Below are 18,239 nucleotides of genomic sequence, written 5' to 3'. Positions count from 1 at the left end.
TTCTGGACAAATACTCTTTTTGTTCGATTCTTGAAATGAGAAGTCAGTTTCTGCATGGCTTAGTGCAAACTCTTTGAAATAGTTGTACTGTTGAACGCTGCATCTTTGAATCCTAACTACCTAAACGTCGTAACATTCTGCACTTAGTGCTTTGAATTTACTGGTTGCTAGGTTAATATCTGGAATGAATGGTTAGCATGATGGGATGACAAGGTGATTCTAGAATCTAAATCATGTTTCCATTGAAATATATGATCCCACTAACAGCAGGGAAGAGAAATAATTTCTCAGCAAATCGTGCAATCTAAGGTGTGGAAAATGGCAATGAAAGAAGCTATATAAACATCCCCCTGAATCTATCTCTCTTTCTTCTTCAGTTCTGGATTCACTTCTTCAGTTAGTAAGTCATGAAATAATTCTCACCTCGCATTAGAGAAGGAGCATTGCTGCAGCAGATGGGCTCCAAAGTGCCTTATGGTTCAAGCACATAGAGGCTTACTTCTTGTTTGCTTAAGGATGCCAGGTACAGGAATAGGTTAGTGTCAGAGCCCTCTGCCATGGGTCATTCAGGAACTCAGACTAAGGAGGGCTCTGCTGTCCCCACTGGATAGTTTCCAAGGTCTTCCTAAGCGTGATCTCCATTCTAACCATCCCAGCCAGAAAGTGTATTGAAGAGCACGACATGGCAAGGGAAGGCAAGGGGAAGACCTTCTCTCAGTAGTGTTCGCATTATAAAGAGGCACTTTTTGCAGAAGATACATTCGTGTTTTCAAAAACTTATATTTTAATTGCTACAACATGAGAAGACTGTGTGATTCTCAATCCTAGCTATGCCTCAGACTCATAAATTGGAATTTTTTTAAAAAAAACACATGTACTCTCAGCTTCCAGTCTAGAGATTGGAGCGGAGCTCCAGCTGCTGCATCTTGGGAAACTCCAGGAGCTTCATAGTCAGTCACCTGTGGGAATTACAAGTCTGAGAGCAAACATTGCCAGTATAATAAAACATACATATCACTCTGACTCTCTGAAAGGAAACAGATAATTGTTTCTCTATACACACATTATTTTTAAATCAACAAAATTGCTTGTCATATAAAGAAGAAATAATATTAAATTAATTAAAGATAAAATGCTGTAGATTTCAATGCAAATGTCCAGGTTTAGCTGTAGTTGAAGATATAATAAAGTAGTAAAATACTTGCATGTGTTTATAGTGAAGATTTGGACATAAGATGATGAGAAGCCTTTCGCACAAGATGTATAGATCTGTGAAATTGTAGAGGCAGAGATGGACACCTGAATAAGCAAACTGAAAACTAACCAAAACCTATTTATATGGGACAAGAAGAGAGAAATAAATTAACTGATTGATAACATGCTTAGAAAAAACAAAAAACAAAGACTTTGCGCCTCTCAAAGCAAAAAAAAAAAAAAAAAAGAAGAGGATTTTCCAAATGAGCTAGGTGTTATTATAAGTGCATCATCAAAGTAATTCCATTGCAGAATGGCCAAAATAAATAGAAATATATATCCTATCTTAATAGCCCATGTATGCAGGCACATATTCAATCTCTAGCCCCTAAAAAGTCCCCGGGGACTATATTCTTTGGACAGCAAGGAAAAGAGATGATGGGTTGGAAAAAGAAACAGTAATATACATAAGCCCATTAAAAAGTGTGTGGGAAACCTCTGAGAAAATGTCAGTGTGAGGCAGAAAGACATGAACCCCAAATAACTTTCATATGTATTTTTTACAAAATAGATTTTTCATCATGTCACAAAATTATTCAAAAGCATGTAGGCGGCAATAACAATATTTCATTGATGTCTTCTATTTTATAATAGTTGGTTCCAAAATTGTCTAGAAAAGTTTTACATCTTTTCTAAATCTGCATTCGGTAATGTTGTTGCTGTGGTGGTCCCTTGCATACCTGTCCCGATGGCATTTCAACTACGTGTAGACTTGGAAAATTTATATGACACATTCCATGAACAGACTGCTGGAGGAAAATCAGTTACTCCATCATTTTGAGGAAACCGTTCCATCTAAACTTTCCTTTCTTGAGTCAACTTGTGCATTGGTTCTTTTTTTTAAAAAATATTTATTTATTTATTTATACAAGAACTGGGGTATAGACCAGAGGTGCTGGAGGGTGCGAGAATTCACCAGAGACGTAGCGGGAAGCAGAACAGGCAGATGGACCGAAGACACTACTGAAGGGAACAGTGGGAGAAACAAGAGAGGTCTGCTGCACCACGTGGGTTTCTCCCTGGCTGGCTGAGAATCGAACCTGTGCTGCAGAGGCTGCGGACAGCTTCACAGTGCTGCACTCAACCCGCTGAGCCACCGGGGAGGCCCCACATTGGGTCTTTATACTTGGTCTTGTCAAAGTTTTTCACTACAGATTTTTTTTTTTAAGATTTATTTATTTATGCATACAAGAGCTGGGTACAGTCCAGAGATGCAGGGGGTGAGAGGATTCACCAGAGACAGAGTGGGGAACAGAACAGGCAGACTGACTGAAATACACTGCTGAGGGGAGCAGCAGGGAGACAGGAGAGGTCTGCTGCGCCCTGTGGGTTGCTGTCTGGCCGTCCAGGGATCAAACTCGTATTGCAGGGACTGTGGATTGCTTCATAGTGCGGTGCTTAACCCCTTGAGCCACCAGGAAGGCCCTACGGATTTTTTTTTTTTAGTAGATTTAGCTCAGTAGAACATTCAAGAAGAAGTCCTTCCTGGTTTGAGACTGTCCTGCAGTTGGTAGCACCTTCCATGAAGTGACCTCAGCGACCTCGAGCTGCCTGACACCTAACAGGGCACACGGCCATCTGAGCAGGAGAGGCCTCTGTCATGGGAGGCAAAAAACAAGGCTCATCCTGGCCTCAGAGGCACTTCCGGACAAACACACAGGAAGCCCAAAAGGCTGATCTGCCGATGGAGCTCCAAATCTATAAGTGGGAGTTAAAAATGAGGGGGGTGGGCGCTCCTTTTTATGTTGCTGAGTGGCAGCTTTCTGGCCCAAAACAATCACACTGTGGACTTGTGGAATTTGCTATTGTTCTCCTTTGAGTCATTCCTTTTTATTTTTTGGTGAAGCTGCCATAGACTGAAGGACTCACCCAGGGTCCACTGTCACATTCTTCCTTTTAGAAAAGAAAAAAAAAAATGTGGCCTTGCGTGAAGAATTTGTCCTCAAGCATCTGGAGGCCAGCAAGGACTCAGCATCCTCTTCTGAATGAAGAGTCAGAGGTGCCCCCCTCTGCAGGTCCAGGGCAGGGCATGCTGGTGTCCAGGGTCTGGGCACCATCAGGGTCAAGTTCATATGTGCACCACCATGTCCATGCCAGAGGTGCTCCAGCTGCCAGAAGAGTCTCTTCTGGAAAAGTGAGGGGTGAAGAGGGCACTCCTGTGGATGGGGGACAAAAAAGTAGGAGGAAGTCCAAGGAGAGCTGGGGCAGTGAGAGTTTGAATCGATGTCGCCTGCCTATGGGGGTGTCCCATTCATTTTCTCTCACCAGATTTCTGCAACAACTCTTCATTTATCTCCCCAGTGTTGGCTGCAAGATTCAGAATACTTGGGAGTTGGGATTTGCCAACAAGAGTTCAGGCCTGGATAATGACATACAGATTGTTTTTTTCCATCTTTGGGATTTGGAACAGCCTCAAGAGTTGCAAAAACCTTGCCTTGTTGCAGGAATATTTCTGAAGGCCTGCACTGTCTGATCTCTGGCTCCATGCTGCTGGGAACAGCAGCACAGCCGTGAGGGGTGGCAGAGACCACCTGGGATATGGAAATTACCAGAAGCCTTCCTTTGCTCCTGCCAGAGCACCTGAAGCATACTGGGAATCTGGATCTCGGTTGTTCCTCTCAGACGGCCCCCAAGGGGCAATAGGTAGCAAACGTAGCCCACATTTTGCCAGAAAAGCCCAAATGGATGATCGCTGCTGTTGTCAATTATTGGCATTTCAACAGGACTGTATTTTTATTTCTCAGTGTCTTTGCACAGCTAGGAAGCATCTGCTGACAAGGATGAGATGATAAGCTGTATTGGTGCCAAAACAGGACTGGAAAACAGTCTTGTTCTGAGAAAGGCCTGCATCCCGAGAGTCGGTGTTAAGAAAATGCTTCTCCACAGGCAGCAGCTGGTTAAAACATGCACGTTGAAAAGACAAAGTGAGACTTGCAGTGCCTGTGAGGTGACCCATGCGTGCACACCGTAGGTTAGCCTGCACCAGCACTGGTGTGGCCAGGGAGGGGGGTAGTGGGGAGCCTGAGAGAAAATGTCCCACCCCAGCGGCAGCTCAGAGCCCCAGTCTGGTCTCGGCATGTCTGAGATTCAAGCGCCTCGGTCTCTAAACTTGGGCACACCGCGTCACCTTCCCAGGCAGAGACTTCGAAGCTGTTTGTGCCTCGAGTCTGTGGTTTCTTTGAACAAGAACAGCCTTTTGGTGAATAAATTTGTCATCCTGGGTGGTAACAAAAAAGGAAATCGGTGGAAAATGCATCATCCAAGTTGGATTTACTCAGCTCTGTGGCCTGGGCAGCTTCCCAGGAAAGTCTGCCAGAGCAGGGCCTCCAGAGACCCAAAGCTGGCGTGTGTGTGATGACACAGACGTGAAAAGAGGCAGCGCCATTCGGCTCCACAGACACTGCCCTGACCCCAGGCACCGCGCACACCTTCCCCGCCACCTGTTCCTCCGGGCCCACCCCAAGGCACTACTCCTTTCAGCCCACAGGGAACCTAAAATGAAGTGATCCAGCAATTTCTTCTCCCACCGCCCGTCCTGTGCTGACTCAGTCTGGGCTCTGTTTGCTTTGGAGCAGAGTGCCTCTGAGTACCAAAACTACCATGTTCTCTTCAGCGGTTTGCAGTTCAAGCTCTGACGTTTCTGATGTTGGCGTTGGTTTTAAACTTTAGCCACTTTCCATTCTGGGCCATGACAACTGTTCACTATGAATTCTGCTGTGTGGATGCCTTCCCTCCTCCCAGGCTGCCCGCCGCTGATTCGTCAGCACCTACCAGTGCACACCTGCGGACTGATAAACTTGGGAGCCTTTAGCTTAAAGGTATCAGTGAGGACAATTGGGGAAGGAGGTGGGGGACAAGAAATATATTTATGGGAGGCCCAGTAGGCTGGATAGAGATAAGAGCAAAAACATGTTGCTAAACATGCATCCGCTGGAGAAAAATCCCACCTGGTCTGCTCCCTGTAAGAGGGTGTGATTAGGTAGGATGGAGCTTTTTTCTGGAGTGTTTATTTATAGACCATGCATCCAAGTGGTCCCAAGATAAGACATTTCCCTCTCTCCCTCCTCTTGCACTCAGGCCTTCTCGCCTCTTCATCGCTCACCTACCTCCGGTCCTGTAGCACACAACTTAGCTGAATGGCTGGGATTATTCAGTTGCAAGTAACAGAAACCCAACTCACACCACCTTAAGCAAAAAGAGAATGTATGGACTCATGTGCTAGAAAGCATAGTGCAGAAGCTCAAGGTGAAATGGAAAAAGGAAAACATGGAAGCAGGCCTTTGGGGCTCAAGCCAACACCTTCCAGCTCCTATACACGAGCACCTCTGCTTGGTGTGGCCTAGCGGCTCCATTCTGCGGACAAGAGCCCCATGTGATAACTGGGCATGGAACCCTGTTGCAGATAACATGAGTCCCGCATTCTCAACCTCTCACCCTCCCCACCTAGCAACCTAGAAGAAAGAATTTCTGTCTCCTATTTTCCATACACCATCCCCACAAAAGCTCTGGGCTAATATTCCAGGAGAATAGAGTGGCCCTATTGTCTAGTTTGGGTTTGAGTCTCCCTGTGGCCTGAGAGTAGACTCTATTAGCAGAAGAAAGGCAAGAGGGGAAAAACCTGCCTGGCTTTGGAAAAAATGGCAGTTCTGTAAACCTTTCAGTTGAGGATGAAAAGTACAAAGACCCCCAAACCTGATCTGAAATGTAACAGCAAATTAAATCCTACCTGGAGAAATTACTTGTCAGTCACTTAGCAGATCATTTTCTCTCTCTCTGTGCACCTGGCCCAGAGTGTCCTGCTTCCCTAGTCTCCATTGTAGCACACAGTTGTGGAGTGAAGGTGTGGGGCTCCCTCCTCAGCCCCGCTTTGTCCTGCGGAGTGATCTGAACAGCTTAATGCATCTCCCTACCCTTTGGGTTTTCCTGTGAAAAGGAACAATAATGCCTCTCTCGTGGGTTGGTTGTCCCGTTAATGGGGTAGTTTGGTATCAGACCTGTTGCCGTAGGGTTGCATGGGGTCACCATTTCAGCCCCCAAGGTGGGCAGTGTCTTCCCTGAGAATCTTAATGACAAGTTCTGGAAGTTGGCCTCCAGGCAGAGGCCTCGTGAGTGTCACAGACGTGTATATTCATGGGGAACTTTGCAGAGTTGCCTGGACCAAGTAGGTCCCCGGCTTTCTCATTGCTGTTCAGGAAGCGAGGGCATGCACTGGCTCAGTCTGCCACTCAGACCCCAGCCTCCAAGACCTCATCCTCGCTGAGACTCTCTCTCCTCTGCACATTTTCAGGAGTGTATACGTTTCTGTCCAGCACCCTGAAGTCTCTGGAAGAGAAGGACCATATCCACCGTGTCTTGGATAAGATCACGGACACTCTGATCCACCTGATGGCCAAAGCGGGTCTCACTCAGCAGCAGCAGCACCGGCGCCTGGCCCAGCTCCTCCTCATCCTCTCCCACATCCGGCACATGAGGTGAGGCACCATCTGGCCCCGGGAGACCCGTAATGCCAGCAGCCCCCAGACAGGTTACAGCTGGCCCAGGAAGGCCCAATGCCTGGGTACAGAAAACGCCCTCTGAACAGACCAGCCACGTGATAAGCAGAAATGCTGTGGGGAGACAGTGCGGTGTGGGGTGTGGAGAGTGTCAGACTTGCTGGGGCTTGGGGCGAGGGCAGGGTGGGATCCCTAGAGGAAGTGATACTTATGCTCAGATTGGAGCCTGTGTGAGGTCTTAGCGGGAGGAGTGTGTGGTGCATGTTGCGGGGTGAGGGCAACGTTTGGTCATTCACTCAGTCCCGTCCAATCCGGGGGAGGCCGTGAGCACCCATCTTCTGGAGGCACTGGGCACCTCCGTTCTCCTCCCTGTGTCATATGCTCCCCATTTACGCTTGGAAATGCTAAATGAAAGACTCTCGATCCAGACGCCTGATGGAGTCACTGTGGGCTTCTCCATCCTTCCCAAATCCCGTCTTGTCACTCCCTGATCTAATTACCATTACTCTAAGCCGGGTCACCATCAGTCTGGATTTCTGCAGCAGCCACCTAACATGTGTCCCTGCCTTCGGTCTTGACCCTGTCAAGTCCATTATCCATGAGATAGGCAGAGCCATCATGCCAACACCAAATCTGGTCATAGTGTTCCTCCTACATAAAACCTGGAAATCATTTCCTTTGCTTTTAGATACAAGGGTAAACCCCTTCATTTTGCTTATGTGACTTCTTAGGACCGAATCCCAACTTAGCTTTCTAGGATTTCCTCAGAGTCTGAGCTCCAGTTATAACCAACTGTTTTGTGAGTCACGGGGTGGGTCTCTTTGGGCTGCAGATTGGCTGGGCAGGGCTCTTGGCAGGGCTCACTCTTGCGAGTGGGTCACTCATGCAAGCTCGTCAAGACTGGAAGCCTGTGCTCAAAACCACAGGTCTAGAGGTTGGCCAGGTGACTCTGCCTCAGTCACTCCAGGTGACACTTGCCTTCCCTGTCCCCACAGATTGTCTGGGACATGTGCTCATACATGTGGCAGAGGCACGAGAAAGTAAACTTATTTGGGCAAATACATTTTAACCTTTTAGTTAAGTCATGTCCACTAACATTCCATTGAGCTAAGAAATCACATGATAAAATCAAAGTCCAGGGCAATGGATGCATGGCCCAGAAGTGAATATTTCTAAACAGTGGGCTAGTCTGGGCATAACTTGGGTAACACTCCTTACAGGAAGCATGTCCTGACCATTAACACCTTGTTTGGACTTACATCCTGATCTTGCTGATTGTTACTACCCATTTCATAACCTTTCTGCTCCCAGACTATAAACTCTGGTGCAACTGGTCTTGCTAACTCTGTGTGCCCACTGCCACCAGCACAGGACTTGGGACACAGTAACTATTCAGTATTATAGGAGCTAAGGAAGGACGTAAGTAGAAGAGGGCAGGTGAATGTGAAAGTGGCCTGACTTCTGTTCTACATGGTTCTAAATGGCCGTGTGGCATGACTGGCCAGAGGCTTAGTGGTGCCATTGCCATAACAGGACTCAACCTGCATGGAAGAGGTGGAGAAAGTGGCGGATTCTTTTTTTTTTAAAAGTTTATTTATTTATACAAGAACCGGGGTATAGGCCAGATGCGTGGGAGGGTGAGAGGATTCATCAGAGACAGAGCAGGGAGCAGAACAGGCAGATCAACCGAAATACACTGCTGAAGGGAGCAGCAGGCGCGACAGGAGAGGTCTGCCGTGCCATGTGGGTATCTCCGCTGCGGGTGGGGATCAAACCGGCACTGCAGAGGCTGTGGACAGCTTCACAGCGCCATGCTCAACCACCTGTGCCACCAGGGAGGCCCAAAAGTGGTGGATTCTTTACTATAAGAAGCTCACAACAGTGAGAGACAGCAGTGACACTTGAATGGAAGGGACCCAGGCAATGCTGAAGTCTCTAGGGCCTTCACTTCACTCAGAATCTAAGAAAGAAAGAGTCCCTTTCGTACTGGCTGTCGGGAAGGGCATCCGAAATGAGTTAGATTAATTTTCAAGAGAACTTTAAACCTGGAGACTCTATGTCAATGGCATGAAGTTTATTCCATGGTAGCCCCAGGTACCATCTTTTCTACAGACAACCTTGCGACTTGTTTGCATCTTAAGAAGATAATCAGATTTGTCTTTGTATCCCCTGCAGTGCCAGATATGAAGTCTGGTGTGTTGGGGAGGTTCACAATATTATTACTGAGTGAGCGAGTCAGTGAGCAAATCCCTACCCAGTGAAGGGCTCACCAGGTAGAGTAGGGGATTGCATTCGGAGTCCACATTTCCAGTATTTTCCCATCTGTTTCTTTTGCTGAATATTGCAAAGAAACAGGGAATGGGTCATCTTGTATCCATTTTTCTGAATGAGAGTGTAACCTTTCCCTTGAAGGAAACGCATTAGCTGTTACTGTGAGCTAGGAATTTCCATGGCGTGGTGGAAGCCATGTACTGCTGAGGAAAGTTTCTATGTGTTGGTAAGAATTGCTAATTTTCAAATCCATTAGCTGCTCATCAGCATTAGCAAGCTAATTAGTTAATACCACATGTATTTGCACCGAACATACAGGCTTTGCTAGTTTTCTGGCAACACATGGTTGAGGGCAACAGCAGGGAGCCTTGTAGAGTTTCTGTTGTAATTGTATGAAAAGCTGAAGAAAGGTTGCTTCTCTCTCTCTCTCTCTCTCTCTCTCTCTCACACACACACACACACACACACACACACAAATATTTTGGTGCCTCATTACAGCCTATATAAATCACAGAACTGTTTTATTAAGTTTGGCCCCAGCCATATGCTGTTACTCAGAGAATTTAGCATTAGTCCTCAGCTGACTGTATACGTGCACCATTAGGTTGCATGAGGAAGACAGTGTCAGAACTGGGGACAGGGGCCTTTTAACTTCAACAACATTTTAAATTAACAAATGCAATAAACCAAAATGTCACCTGAAGGCGGTTGTGTGGTAGTGTGTGGTAGGCCCAACCAGCTCCGATGTCCTTTCTTACTGGCATGTCTCCAACTGGTGCTGACTTCCACCCGACTGCAAATACCAGTATTTTCTAGGAAATTCTCTTGGCCTTGTCTCCTCATGATACCGAATTTTTTAAAGGATATTTCAAGCTAAAGGGTGGAGTTCTTCCCCCCGCCCAGTGGTGCAGTGGGGAGAGAGCAGAGCTTGGCTGGCGGAGGGGTCCAGGTAGGAGAGCAGTCCAAGGAGAAATCCCTCATTTCCTGAAGCCCATCTGTCCCATCTTTTCTGAGCGTTTAACATGTTCTTGGTACTGGTCGAAGTCTACAGAATGGACAAATCTTTGCCCCTCATGCAACTTGCACTGAGTGTGCTGGTGTGATATGTGTGTCTGTGTCCATGTGTGAGTGTACACTTGAGAGGATGAGAATAAACATACATGCATACAGATGTACATAGAAGAATAAACATAGATAATGCATTTGCAGGAGAGTAATACGATGAGAAGACTAAATATACATACACAAACAGAAGCATAAACATAACATACACATAGAGTAATGTACACATATATTGTGCATGTATGCATAAACACTCATGCACACATATAGAAAACACATACACATGTAGAATAAATATATATACATCCATGCATAGAAGAAACATACACAGATGCATGCATGACTGAAGAATAAACATACATACATAGAAGAAGCACACATACAGGCTTAGGATAATAAACCTACAAAGAATAAACATACACATATACATAAATAGAATAAACATACATGCATACACCATGCATACATACATGTATGTGTGCAGACAAGCATTGAAGAATAAACATGCATGCACATGTGCACACATGAAGGGTAAATGTGCGTGCATGCAAGAAGTTCTGGGTGGGAAACAGAGTCACGTGAAAAAGGACAATGGATGAAGATGCAGGGGCTGGAGGCAATGCCGCCAAGAGGTCGCCTTTCAGAGGAGGTTGCCTTTGAAGATCAGGTGGAAGCACAGCCAGGCAGAGAAAATAGCCAGTGCAGAGATTCTGGGTGTGGAAGTGAAGAACTTAGGGCTTTCAGGGAACAGAACAAACACCAGTGTGGTGAAATATGGTGGGCGACGGGGGGTGTCCAGGGAGAGAGGTGCGTCCTGCTCTGAGAGGGAAACCACCTCACTAAAATCTTGGAAAGAAATTCATGGGAAGAAATTCAGACTTCATTCTGTGTTACATGGGAAGCAACACCAAAGTTTTAAACAAGGAAAGTTCTTGAACTGTTTTACACATTAAAAAACAAATATAAAGCTGTGTGGAGGTTCCCCAAGCTATTAAAAATGGAGCTTCCATATGACCCAGCAATTCCACTCCTAGGAATCTACCCAAAAGACACAAAAATATTAATTCAAAAGGAAACCTGCACCCCTATGTTTATTGCAGTGCTACTTACAATAGATAAGATGTGGGAACAACCCAAATGCCCAAAAATACATGACTGGATCCAGAAGGTGTGGCATCTATACACAATGGAATATTACTCAGCAATCAAAAAGATAAACTCATGCCATTTGCAGCAACACAGATGGAGCTGGAAGGGATTAGGCTCAGTGAAATAAGCCAGAAGAAAATGGAAAAATAACAGATGGTTGCATTTATGGGAGGAACGTAGGGGAAGCAAATAAGGGACCAGTGAAAAAATAATTATAATAAATTTAAAAAAAATGAGCAGGCAACTATTAATCAGAGGCACTCTGCAGGGGAGGGCGAGGGAGAAGTATCAAAACAGGGGAGGGAATATCTTCTTGCACGAGGGACTATGGTGAAGGCACACGGGCGAATTGGTGGTGGGAATTTTACGTGAAGGACACCTGAGAGGAGATAGCATGCAATGTACGAAAAGAAGAATGATGTAAATTATATATAAAATTAAATTAAGAAACAAAACAAACAAAAACCGTTCAAAGTGCCCTCCTGGCCTTAGAGCTGGCCTTAGAGCTGGCCTTAGAGCTCCTCTATTCTCTTTTTAGATGTGATGGTGATGGGGAAGGAAATCCCCTGATAGAAAACCCTAAAAGGGTTCCTTAAGCAGGAAGGAAGCTCACCTTTCAGTAACACAGTCACTCTGGTGTTTTCCTACCTGCCCCTTCCCCGAGGAGTGGACAGTTCTGGGCTTGGGGGTGGCCTCAAGGGGTTCTGTTTGTCTTCCCACCCACAGTAACAAGGGCATGGAGCACCTGTACAGCATGAAGTGCAAGAACGTGGTGCCGCTGTACGACTTGCTGCTGGAGATGCTGGACGCGCACCGCCTGCACGCCCCGGGCCGCCACGGGGGCACGTCCATGGAGGAGATGGGCCAGGGACAGCTGTCCACCGCCGGCTCGACGTCCTCAAGTTCCTTGCAAACATATTATATCGCCGGGGAGCCAGAGAATTTCCCCACCACAATCTGAAGCTCCCCCGCTCCCCCAAGGTTCTGAGAATCCCTGCAGCATTTTACCGACGTCATGCACCACGGTAGCAAATTCCACCCTGCACACACTCCAGCATGCACCCACCGCCACGGCTGCGTGGCTGTTCATTTGCTAGCTCAGTTCTTAGTGGCACGCCTTCTGGGGACAGCCAAGGGATTCCAGGGCTAAACTCTTTGTAACAGTTCTCTTTCTCCCTTTGCCACTTGCTAAGCATGAGGATTCCCGTAACTTCTCATAGCTGCACTCCCGAGTCTACCAGCAAGGGCTCAGCTGACTCTGCTTTTAAGCTACCTGTTGAGGCCCAGGTCTGGAGATCAGACATTTCATCTTGGTGAAGCACTTTTTAATGAATCTAAAAAGAAGCCACAGGAAGGAATGGAAATGGGCTCTTTCAGTTGCTGGCTTGGAGAAAGCTAGGTCCAGGGATCCTGATACACCCTCTTGCATTCCTACAGTAATTTATCATTTCGTTTAAATAATACCTTAAAACGCTGCATCTGTGGCATTGCAGTCGCGGGATATGGGGTCTACCCATTTCGCCTGTAGGAATACAAGAGAAACGGGGACGGAAGATCCCCTAATTGTCAACATTTTGTCAACTGAATACATGGCACTTTCAGATTTGCTGAATGTTCTACCATGGACTTTTGAGACCACTATGTTCAGGTCATGGGTTCCAGTTAGTTCTTGCTTCCTGTGGACCCATGGAAAACACCAAGTTGATGCCAGTGAAGTCACCATAACATAGACCAGTTTCCCTGAGAGGGATAAAGTCTTGCTTTTTTGCTTTTGTCTTCATTTTATAAAAGAACCTCCCCCTCTCCGCCCCCTTGCAGTAAACTCTCTGCAGGAAACCAGTCCTGTCTGGTCTCGCGCTCGTCAGCCCAGGGCGCTCTGCTTGGCTCTTCCTGGTGTGTAACAACACAGGAGAATTTGTCAGGTGTGGGCCCTGGGCTGTTTAGATGATGGGGCTTCTGGGGACTCTTTTAGCCCTGAGGCCCTGGGCAAGTGTCAGTGGGCACGGTTATTGCAGGTACTGGAACAAGGAGGGAAGCAGGGCGGAAACTGGTAGAACCGTGCGGCTCAGGGAAACCAGCCACAAGCAGCTGCTCCCCAGGAGAGCGCCTGCCAGACCCCACAGCACGCAGTGGGGCTGCCCCAGGGTTCCTTGGTGTCCTGGTCATCTCCATGTCCTCATGTGGGCCTGCTTGGGAGCAGCAGGAGTAGAGCTTCCCTGTGCCTGGGCCGTCCCACTCTGGAGCCAGGGTGGAGCGGGCACAGGAGCCAGCTCTGAGTGGGCTGTTGAGGGCCTGGGTGGACTTGTCCCTGCTTAGCGCTCATGCAAAACTTGGCATGTGGCCTTGGGGGATCAAACCTTCCCCCTGAGCTTCTTCACAGGCCTGGAGACTGAGGCCAGAATTGGGTCACAGGAATCCTTCATCCTGGAGGCTAGAAAGCAAGGCTCCCGCCAGCCAGAGGGAACCTGCCCTGGGCCTTTGCTTCTGGAGCGCAAGTGGGGGCTGTTCTCAGCTAAAAAGTAAGTCTGGCTTCCTCCAGGGTGCTCATGGCCTGTAATTTGAACCCTATCGAGAGGCCACGTGACAGCCCACTGCAGGACACACTTCTAGAGCTTCACTGGAGATGCCTGTTTCAAAAAGTGGGTTTCTTATTTCCCATGGTCCAGGAAGTGATCACCAAAGGACTGGGAACCTGGTAGGGCCAAAAAAATTTTATTTCATCTGTGTGCATCTAAATCTGGAGGCAATTTTATGTATCTGCATTAAGAATATGTTTAGAACATAATTCTTTTGTTGTTTTTGTTGAAGAAGCACCTTATATAGTATAATATATATTTTTTTGAAATTGCAATGCTTGTTTATCAGACAATTGAATGTAGTAATTCTGTTCTGGATTTAATTTGACTGGGTTAACATGCAAAACCAACAAAACACATGTAGATTTTTGTATAGCTACCATGTATGCAGTCATTGATGCCTAAGACCTGGTGATTGTTCATTTAAATGAAGATCACATTTCATATCAACTTTTATATCCACAGTAGATAAAATAGCACTAATACAGATGCCTATTGTTGGATATTGAATGATAGACAATCTTATGTAGCAGAGATTATGCCTAAAAAGGAAAATTATTCAGGGCAGCTAATTTTGCTTTACCAAAATATCAGTAGTAATATTTTTGGACAGTAGCTAATGGGTCAGTGGGTTCTTTTTAATGTTTGTACTTAAATTTTCTTTTTAAAAAATAAAAACAAACAAAAAAATTCTAGGACTATAGATGATATAATACCAGCTAAATCCAAACAATAATACAGTGGAGGGTTTTACATTATTCATCTAATGCGTTTGTATTCGTGTTATGATGCTACTACATTTGTTATGGGCGAGAACACCAGATGGTTGGAATGCTAGCCCAGGAGTCTCAAATAATTTTATAAATCTCTTTTTATTCTTATGTGAAGTGCCACTAGTGGACAGCTGACACTTTGCAGCTGACATTGCTGTTGGGTATGGGGAACCTGTTGGAGTTTTCCCTGCTCTGAGGCAACTTAAAATTTGACAGACTTGATCAACCTGGGGGGTTGGGGTTGGGTGGGATCGTGGGTTCAGGAATTTGGAGAATGGAAAATATGTTAGCAAGAGTCTTGAAACTATTTGTGGTAGATCAATACTAGCACCTGGTGTGTACGCCAGAGCTCAGTATTCTGCTTCTGCCCGACCTGACAACCATTTCCAAAATGGCAGGTCTAGGGAAGAAAAAGTGCCTCGCTCCAGGCTTGCTCTAGTGATTCTGTAATGCTGTCGTGTGACAATCAGAGACAATCAGAGAGGCTAGCTCATCCAAAGAGAAGACCCTATGTTGGGTACAAAATCCAGCCCCTAAGGAAGGGTAGTCTTTGATTAGATTGCTCTAGTAGCTTTGCAAGTAAGTTTCACCATGCCATATCCCGTGCCTTTTGGAATGGGACCAATAAGGGACTTACTGACCATTTACTTTCAATCACATGAAGGTGTTTTCACGTTAAAATCTTATACACTGAACTGGCCATTGATTTGGGCCATTGCTTCAGTGTACCCTACACAATGCCAATTCCAAATTCCTTCTTATTCATACTTCCTGACTCTGAGACGGACCATGAATACCGGAAATGATCAGGAGGACCATAGTGATATCTCATAGTCACAGGCTAATCTGCTTTAAGAAGCCAGTTATTTGAAAGGCATATAGAGTCATACCGTAGCTTACAAGGCAACCATAATTCTCTTCGGCGCCAGTCTTGGGAGGATGACTCAGATTGCACTGCGCACTTCCTGGGTGAACTCCCTGCAAAACGTACTCACTCTCTGCTGGAGTAAATGAATTTAACTGTGGTCCCAAATATCCATCTTTTCATTTGTGTGATTCCTGTTTCTAATTGCATTTCCTCTCCATTTGGATTAAAGTGAGTGTGGCCTCTTTCTGAGTCATCTAAAATTGTTTTTTAAGTAATTGCTGCCTCTATTATGGCATTTCAATTTTGCACTGTCTTTCAGAGATTCAAGAAAAATTTTCATTCTTTTTTTTTGCATCCAAATGTGCCTGAACTTTTAAAATGTGTAAATGCTGCCATGTTCCAAACCCATCGTCAGTGTGTTTATACAGAGCTGTGCACCCCGAAAGGAAAATCCAGTCCCATGAGCAGGTGCCTAAGACTCGGACCCCTTTGCATTCACAGAGAGGTCATTGGTCATAGAGACTTGAATTAATATGTGACATTATGCCAGTTTATGTTCTCTCACAGCTTATAGACCATGCTTTTTGTGCACTACATATTCCTCAGTGTAGGGCTCTTGTTTTATGGGGAGAAGGCTCAACCGCCAAATTGTGTTTGATGGTTAATAACACATCCTTTTGCTGATGCATACTCTTCCTGATGTGATTCTCTTTTGTCGCAGCTTTGCTTTGTTTAATGAAACACACTTGTAAACCTCTTTTTGCACCTTTAAAAAGTAAAGAATCTACAGGGATGCTCAAGCACCTGTAAACAATTTTCTCAGTCTCTTTGATGTTCAAATAAAGAATTAAATGAAAGACAAGAGTTTGGTGTGTATGTGTAAGTTCTGCTTCTTACCGATGGTTCTCCGTGGACCACTTGAGTTCAGGGTATGGGATTCCGCAGGACGCAATGAATCCTGCCCATTGGCCTGATGACAGGCTCCCCTTCCCACCCCCCAGGCATAGAAGGAAGTGTGTGGATGTGAAGTCAGGCCGACCTGGCCTCAACTCTTGCTTACGATTATCGGTAACGTATTTTTCAGCGTCTCTGCTTCCTCAACACAATGGTGACAGTAACTTAATTCACAGGCAGTTGTAGAAGATTCCATGAGGTACTCATTAAAATAGCCATTGTCTGTAATGGCTCAACCAAGCCCTTCCCCATGAGGGAGAAGAAGGAAACTTGAGACTAATTATTTATGAATGAACGACGAGACAATGGAAGAGTAAATGAGAGAAGACGTACCGTAATTTGCTCACAATCCTCTCCCCTCTCATCAAGGTAGAGCAGAAATGATGGTACTTTTCTCTCCCCACTTCATTTCGGGTCTCCTTACCCTTTTCAGAGATAGCCGGAATGTTTCCTTTTATTCATTACTCTGTGATTTGACTGATGAATGGTTGGGGGGAGCATGCGACTTGTGGTGGGGAAGTAACCTTACATGCACCCCAGCTCTGCAGTCAGTGGCCCTGCTGGAGTCCTCTCTCTTCCATGCATTGTGTGACCATTATTATGGGCAAATTGATTCCCCATGTTTGTTTCTTCTCCTGCAGAGAGATAATAGTGCCACCTGCTTCAGAGGGATGCCGTGAGGACTACATGGGCTCGTTCATGGGGGTAGCATTAAAGCTCACTGGCTGGTGCTGTTTCTCCAAAAGAAGTCTTCTCCCATCCCACGTCTGCCCTTCCTCCCTCCTTCCTTTTCTTCTTTCCTTCCTTCCTTTGACATGGTTTCCTTTATTTTTTTAAAAGATTTATTTATTTATGCATACAGAACTGGGGTGTAAGCCAAAGGCGCAGGGGGTGAGAGGACTCACCAGAGACAGAGTAGGGAGCAGAACAGGTGGATCCACTGACATACACTGCTGAGGGGAGCAGCGGGGAGTCAGGAAAGGTCTGCTGCACCATGTGGGTTGCTCCCTGGCCGGGGATCAAACTCATGCTGCAGTGGCTGGGAGTAGCTTGATAGCACTGTCTTTAACCCCTGCGCCACCAGGAGGTCAGACATGGTTTCCTTTAGATATCTTAACACATTTATAATAGCTGCTTGAAATCTTTCTCTTTTTTTTTAAAGATTTATTTTTTTTTATTTATACAAGAGCTGGGGTACAGGCCAGATGCGCGGAAGGGTGAGAGGATTCACCAGAGACAGAGCAGGGAGCAGAACAGGCAGACTGATGAAATACACTGCTGAGGGGAGCAGCGGGTGAGACAGGAGAGGTCTTTTGCGCCATGTGGGATTCTCGCCGGCCGGCTGGGATTGAACCTGTGTTGCAGAAGCTGCGGACATCATCACAGCGCGGTGCTCAACCGCCTGCTCCACCAGGGAGGCTCTTGAAATCTTTCTTGGTTAATTCCAACATCCATGTAGACAAATACAGTTTCTTTTGGCCCATTTTATTTCTGAGTATAGGTCACGTCCTATTTCTTCATACATCTAGTAATTTTTCATTGAAAACTGGATATTCTAGACACTCTACTATAGCAACTTGACTCTGATCCCCCTAAGGTGGTTGCTGTTGGTGTTGAGTCTTGTTGTTGTTTGACTTCTGATACTTCTACTACGTTTTAAAAATGTTATTCTTGTTTTGGTTTTAAAGCCTGACTTCCTAGGAGTTGTTCTGTCTGTGTAGCTTTGTGGGTGTACAGTGAGGACAGATATTATCCAATCCAAGGAGTCGCTAAGGCTTCTGACCTTGGCTATGGATCTGTTTGCTGATAGGGGAGCACATTCAATTCAAATTTGATTTTG

General features: G+C 45.9%; 1 protein-coding gene across 5 annotated transcripts in view; it reads left to right on the top strand.

Annotated features, from left to right (window-relative positions):
- ESR1 (estrogen receptor 1) overlaps positions 1–17,028 on the top strand; it is a 385,356-nt gene extending 368,328 nt beyond the window's left edge. For all 5 annotated transcript variants that reach the window (XM_054697951.1, XM_054697952.1, XM_037520654.2 and 2 more), the window contains 2 exons: positions 6,542–6,725; positions 11,955–17,028. In XM_054697951.1, the coding sequence (XP_054553926.1) occupies positions 6,542–6,725; positions 11,955–12,189 (419 nt within the window). In that variant the 3' untranslated portion in view covers positions 12,190–17,028. The remainder of the gene's footprint in view (positions 1–6,541; positions 6,726–11,954) is intronic.
- Positions 17,029–18,239: the final 1,211 nt, after the last annotated feature.

The sequence above is a fragment of the Talpa occidentalis genome, unplaced genomic scaffold (genome assembly GCF_014898055.3).
Source record: "Talpa occidentalis isolate TD23 unplaced genomic scaffold, MPIMG_talOcc4v2.1 talOcc4.2, whole genome shotgun sequence".
Taxonomy (NCBI): domain Eukaryota; kingdom Metazoa; phylum Chordata; class Mammalia; order Eulipotyphla; family Talpidae; genus Talpa; species Talpa occidentalis.
Note: the sequence above shows the minus strand (reverse complement) of the source record. Positions and strands in the feature narration are given on the sequence as shown.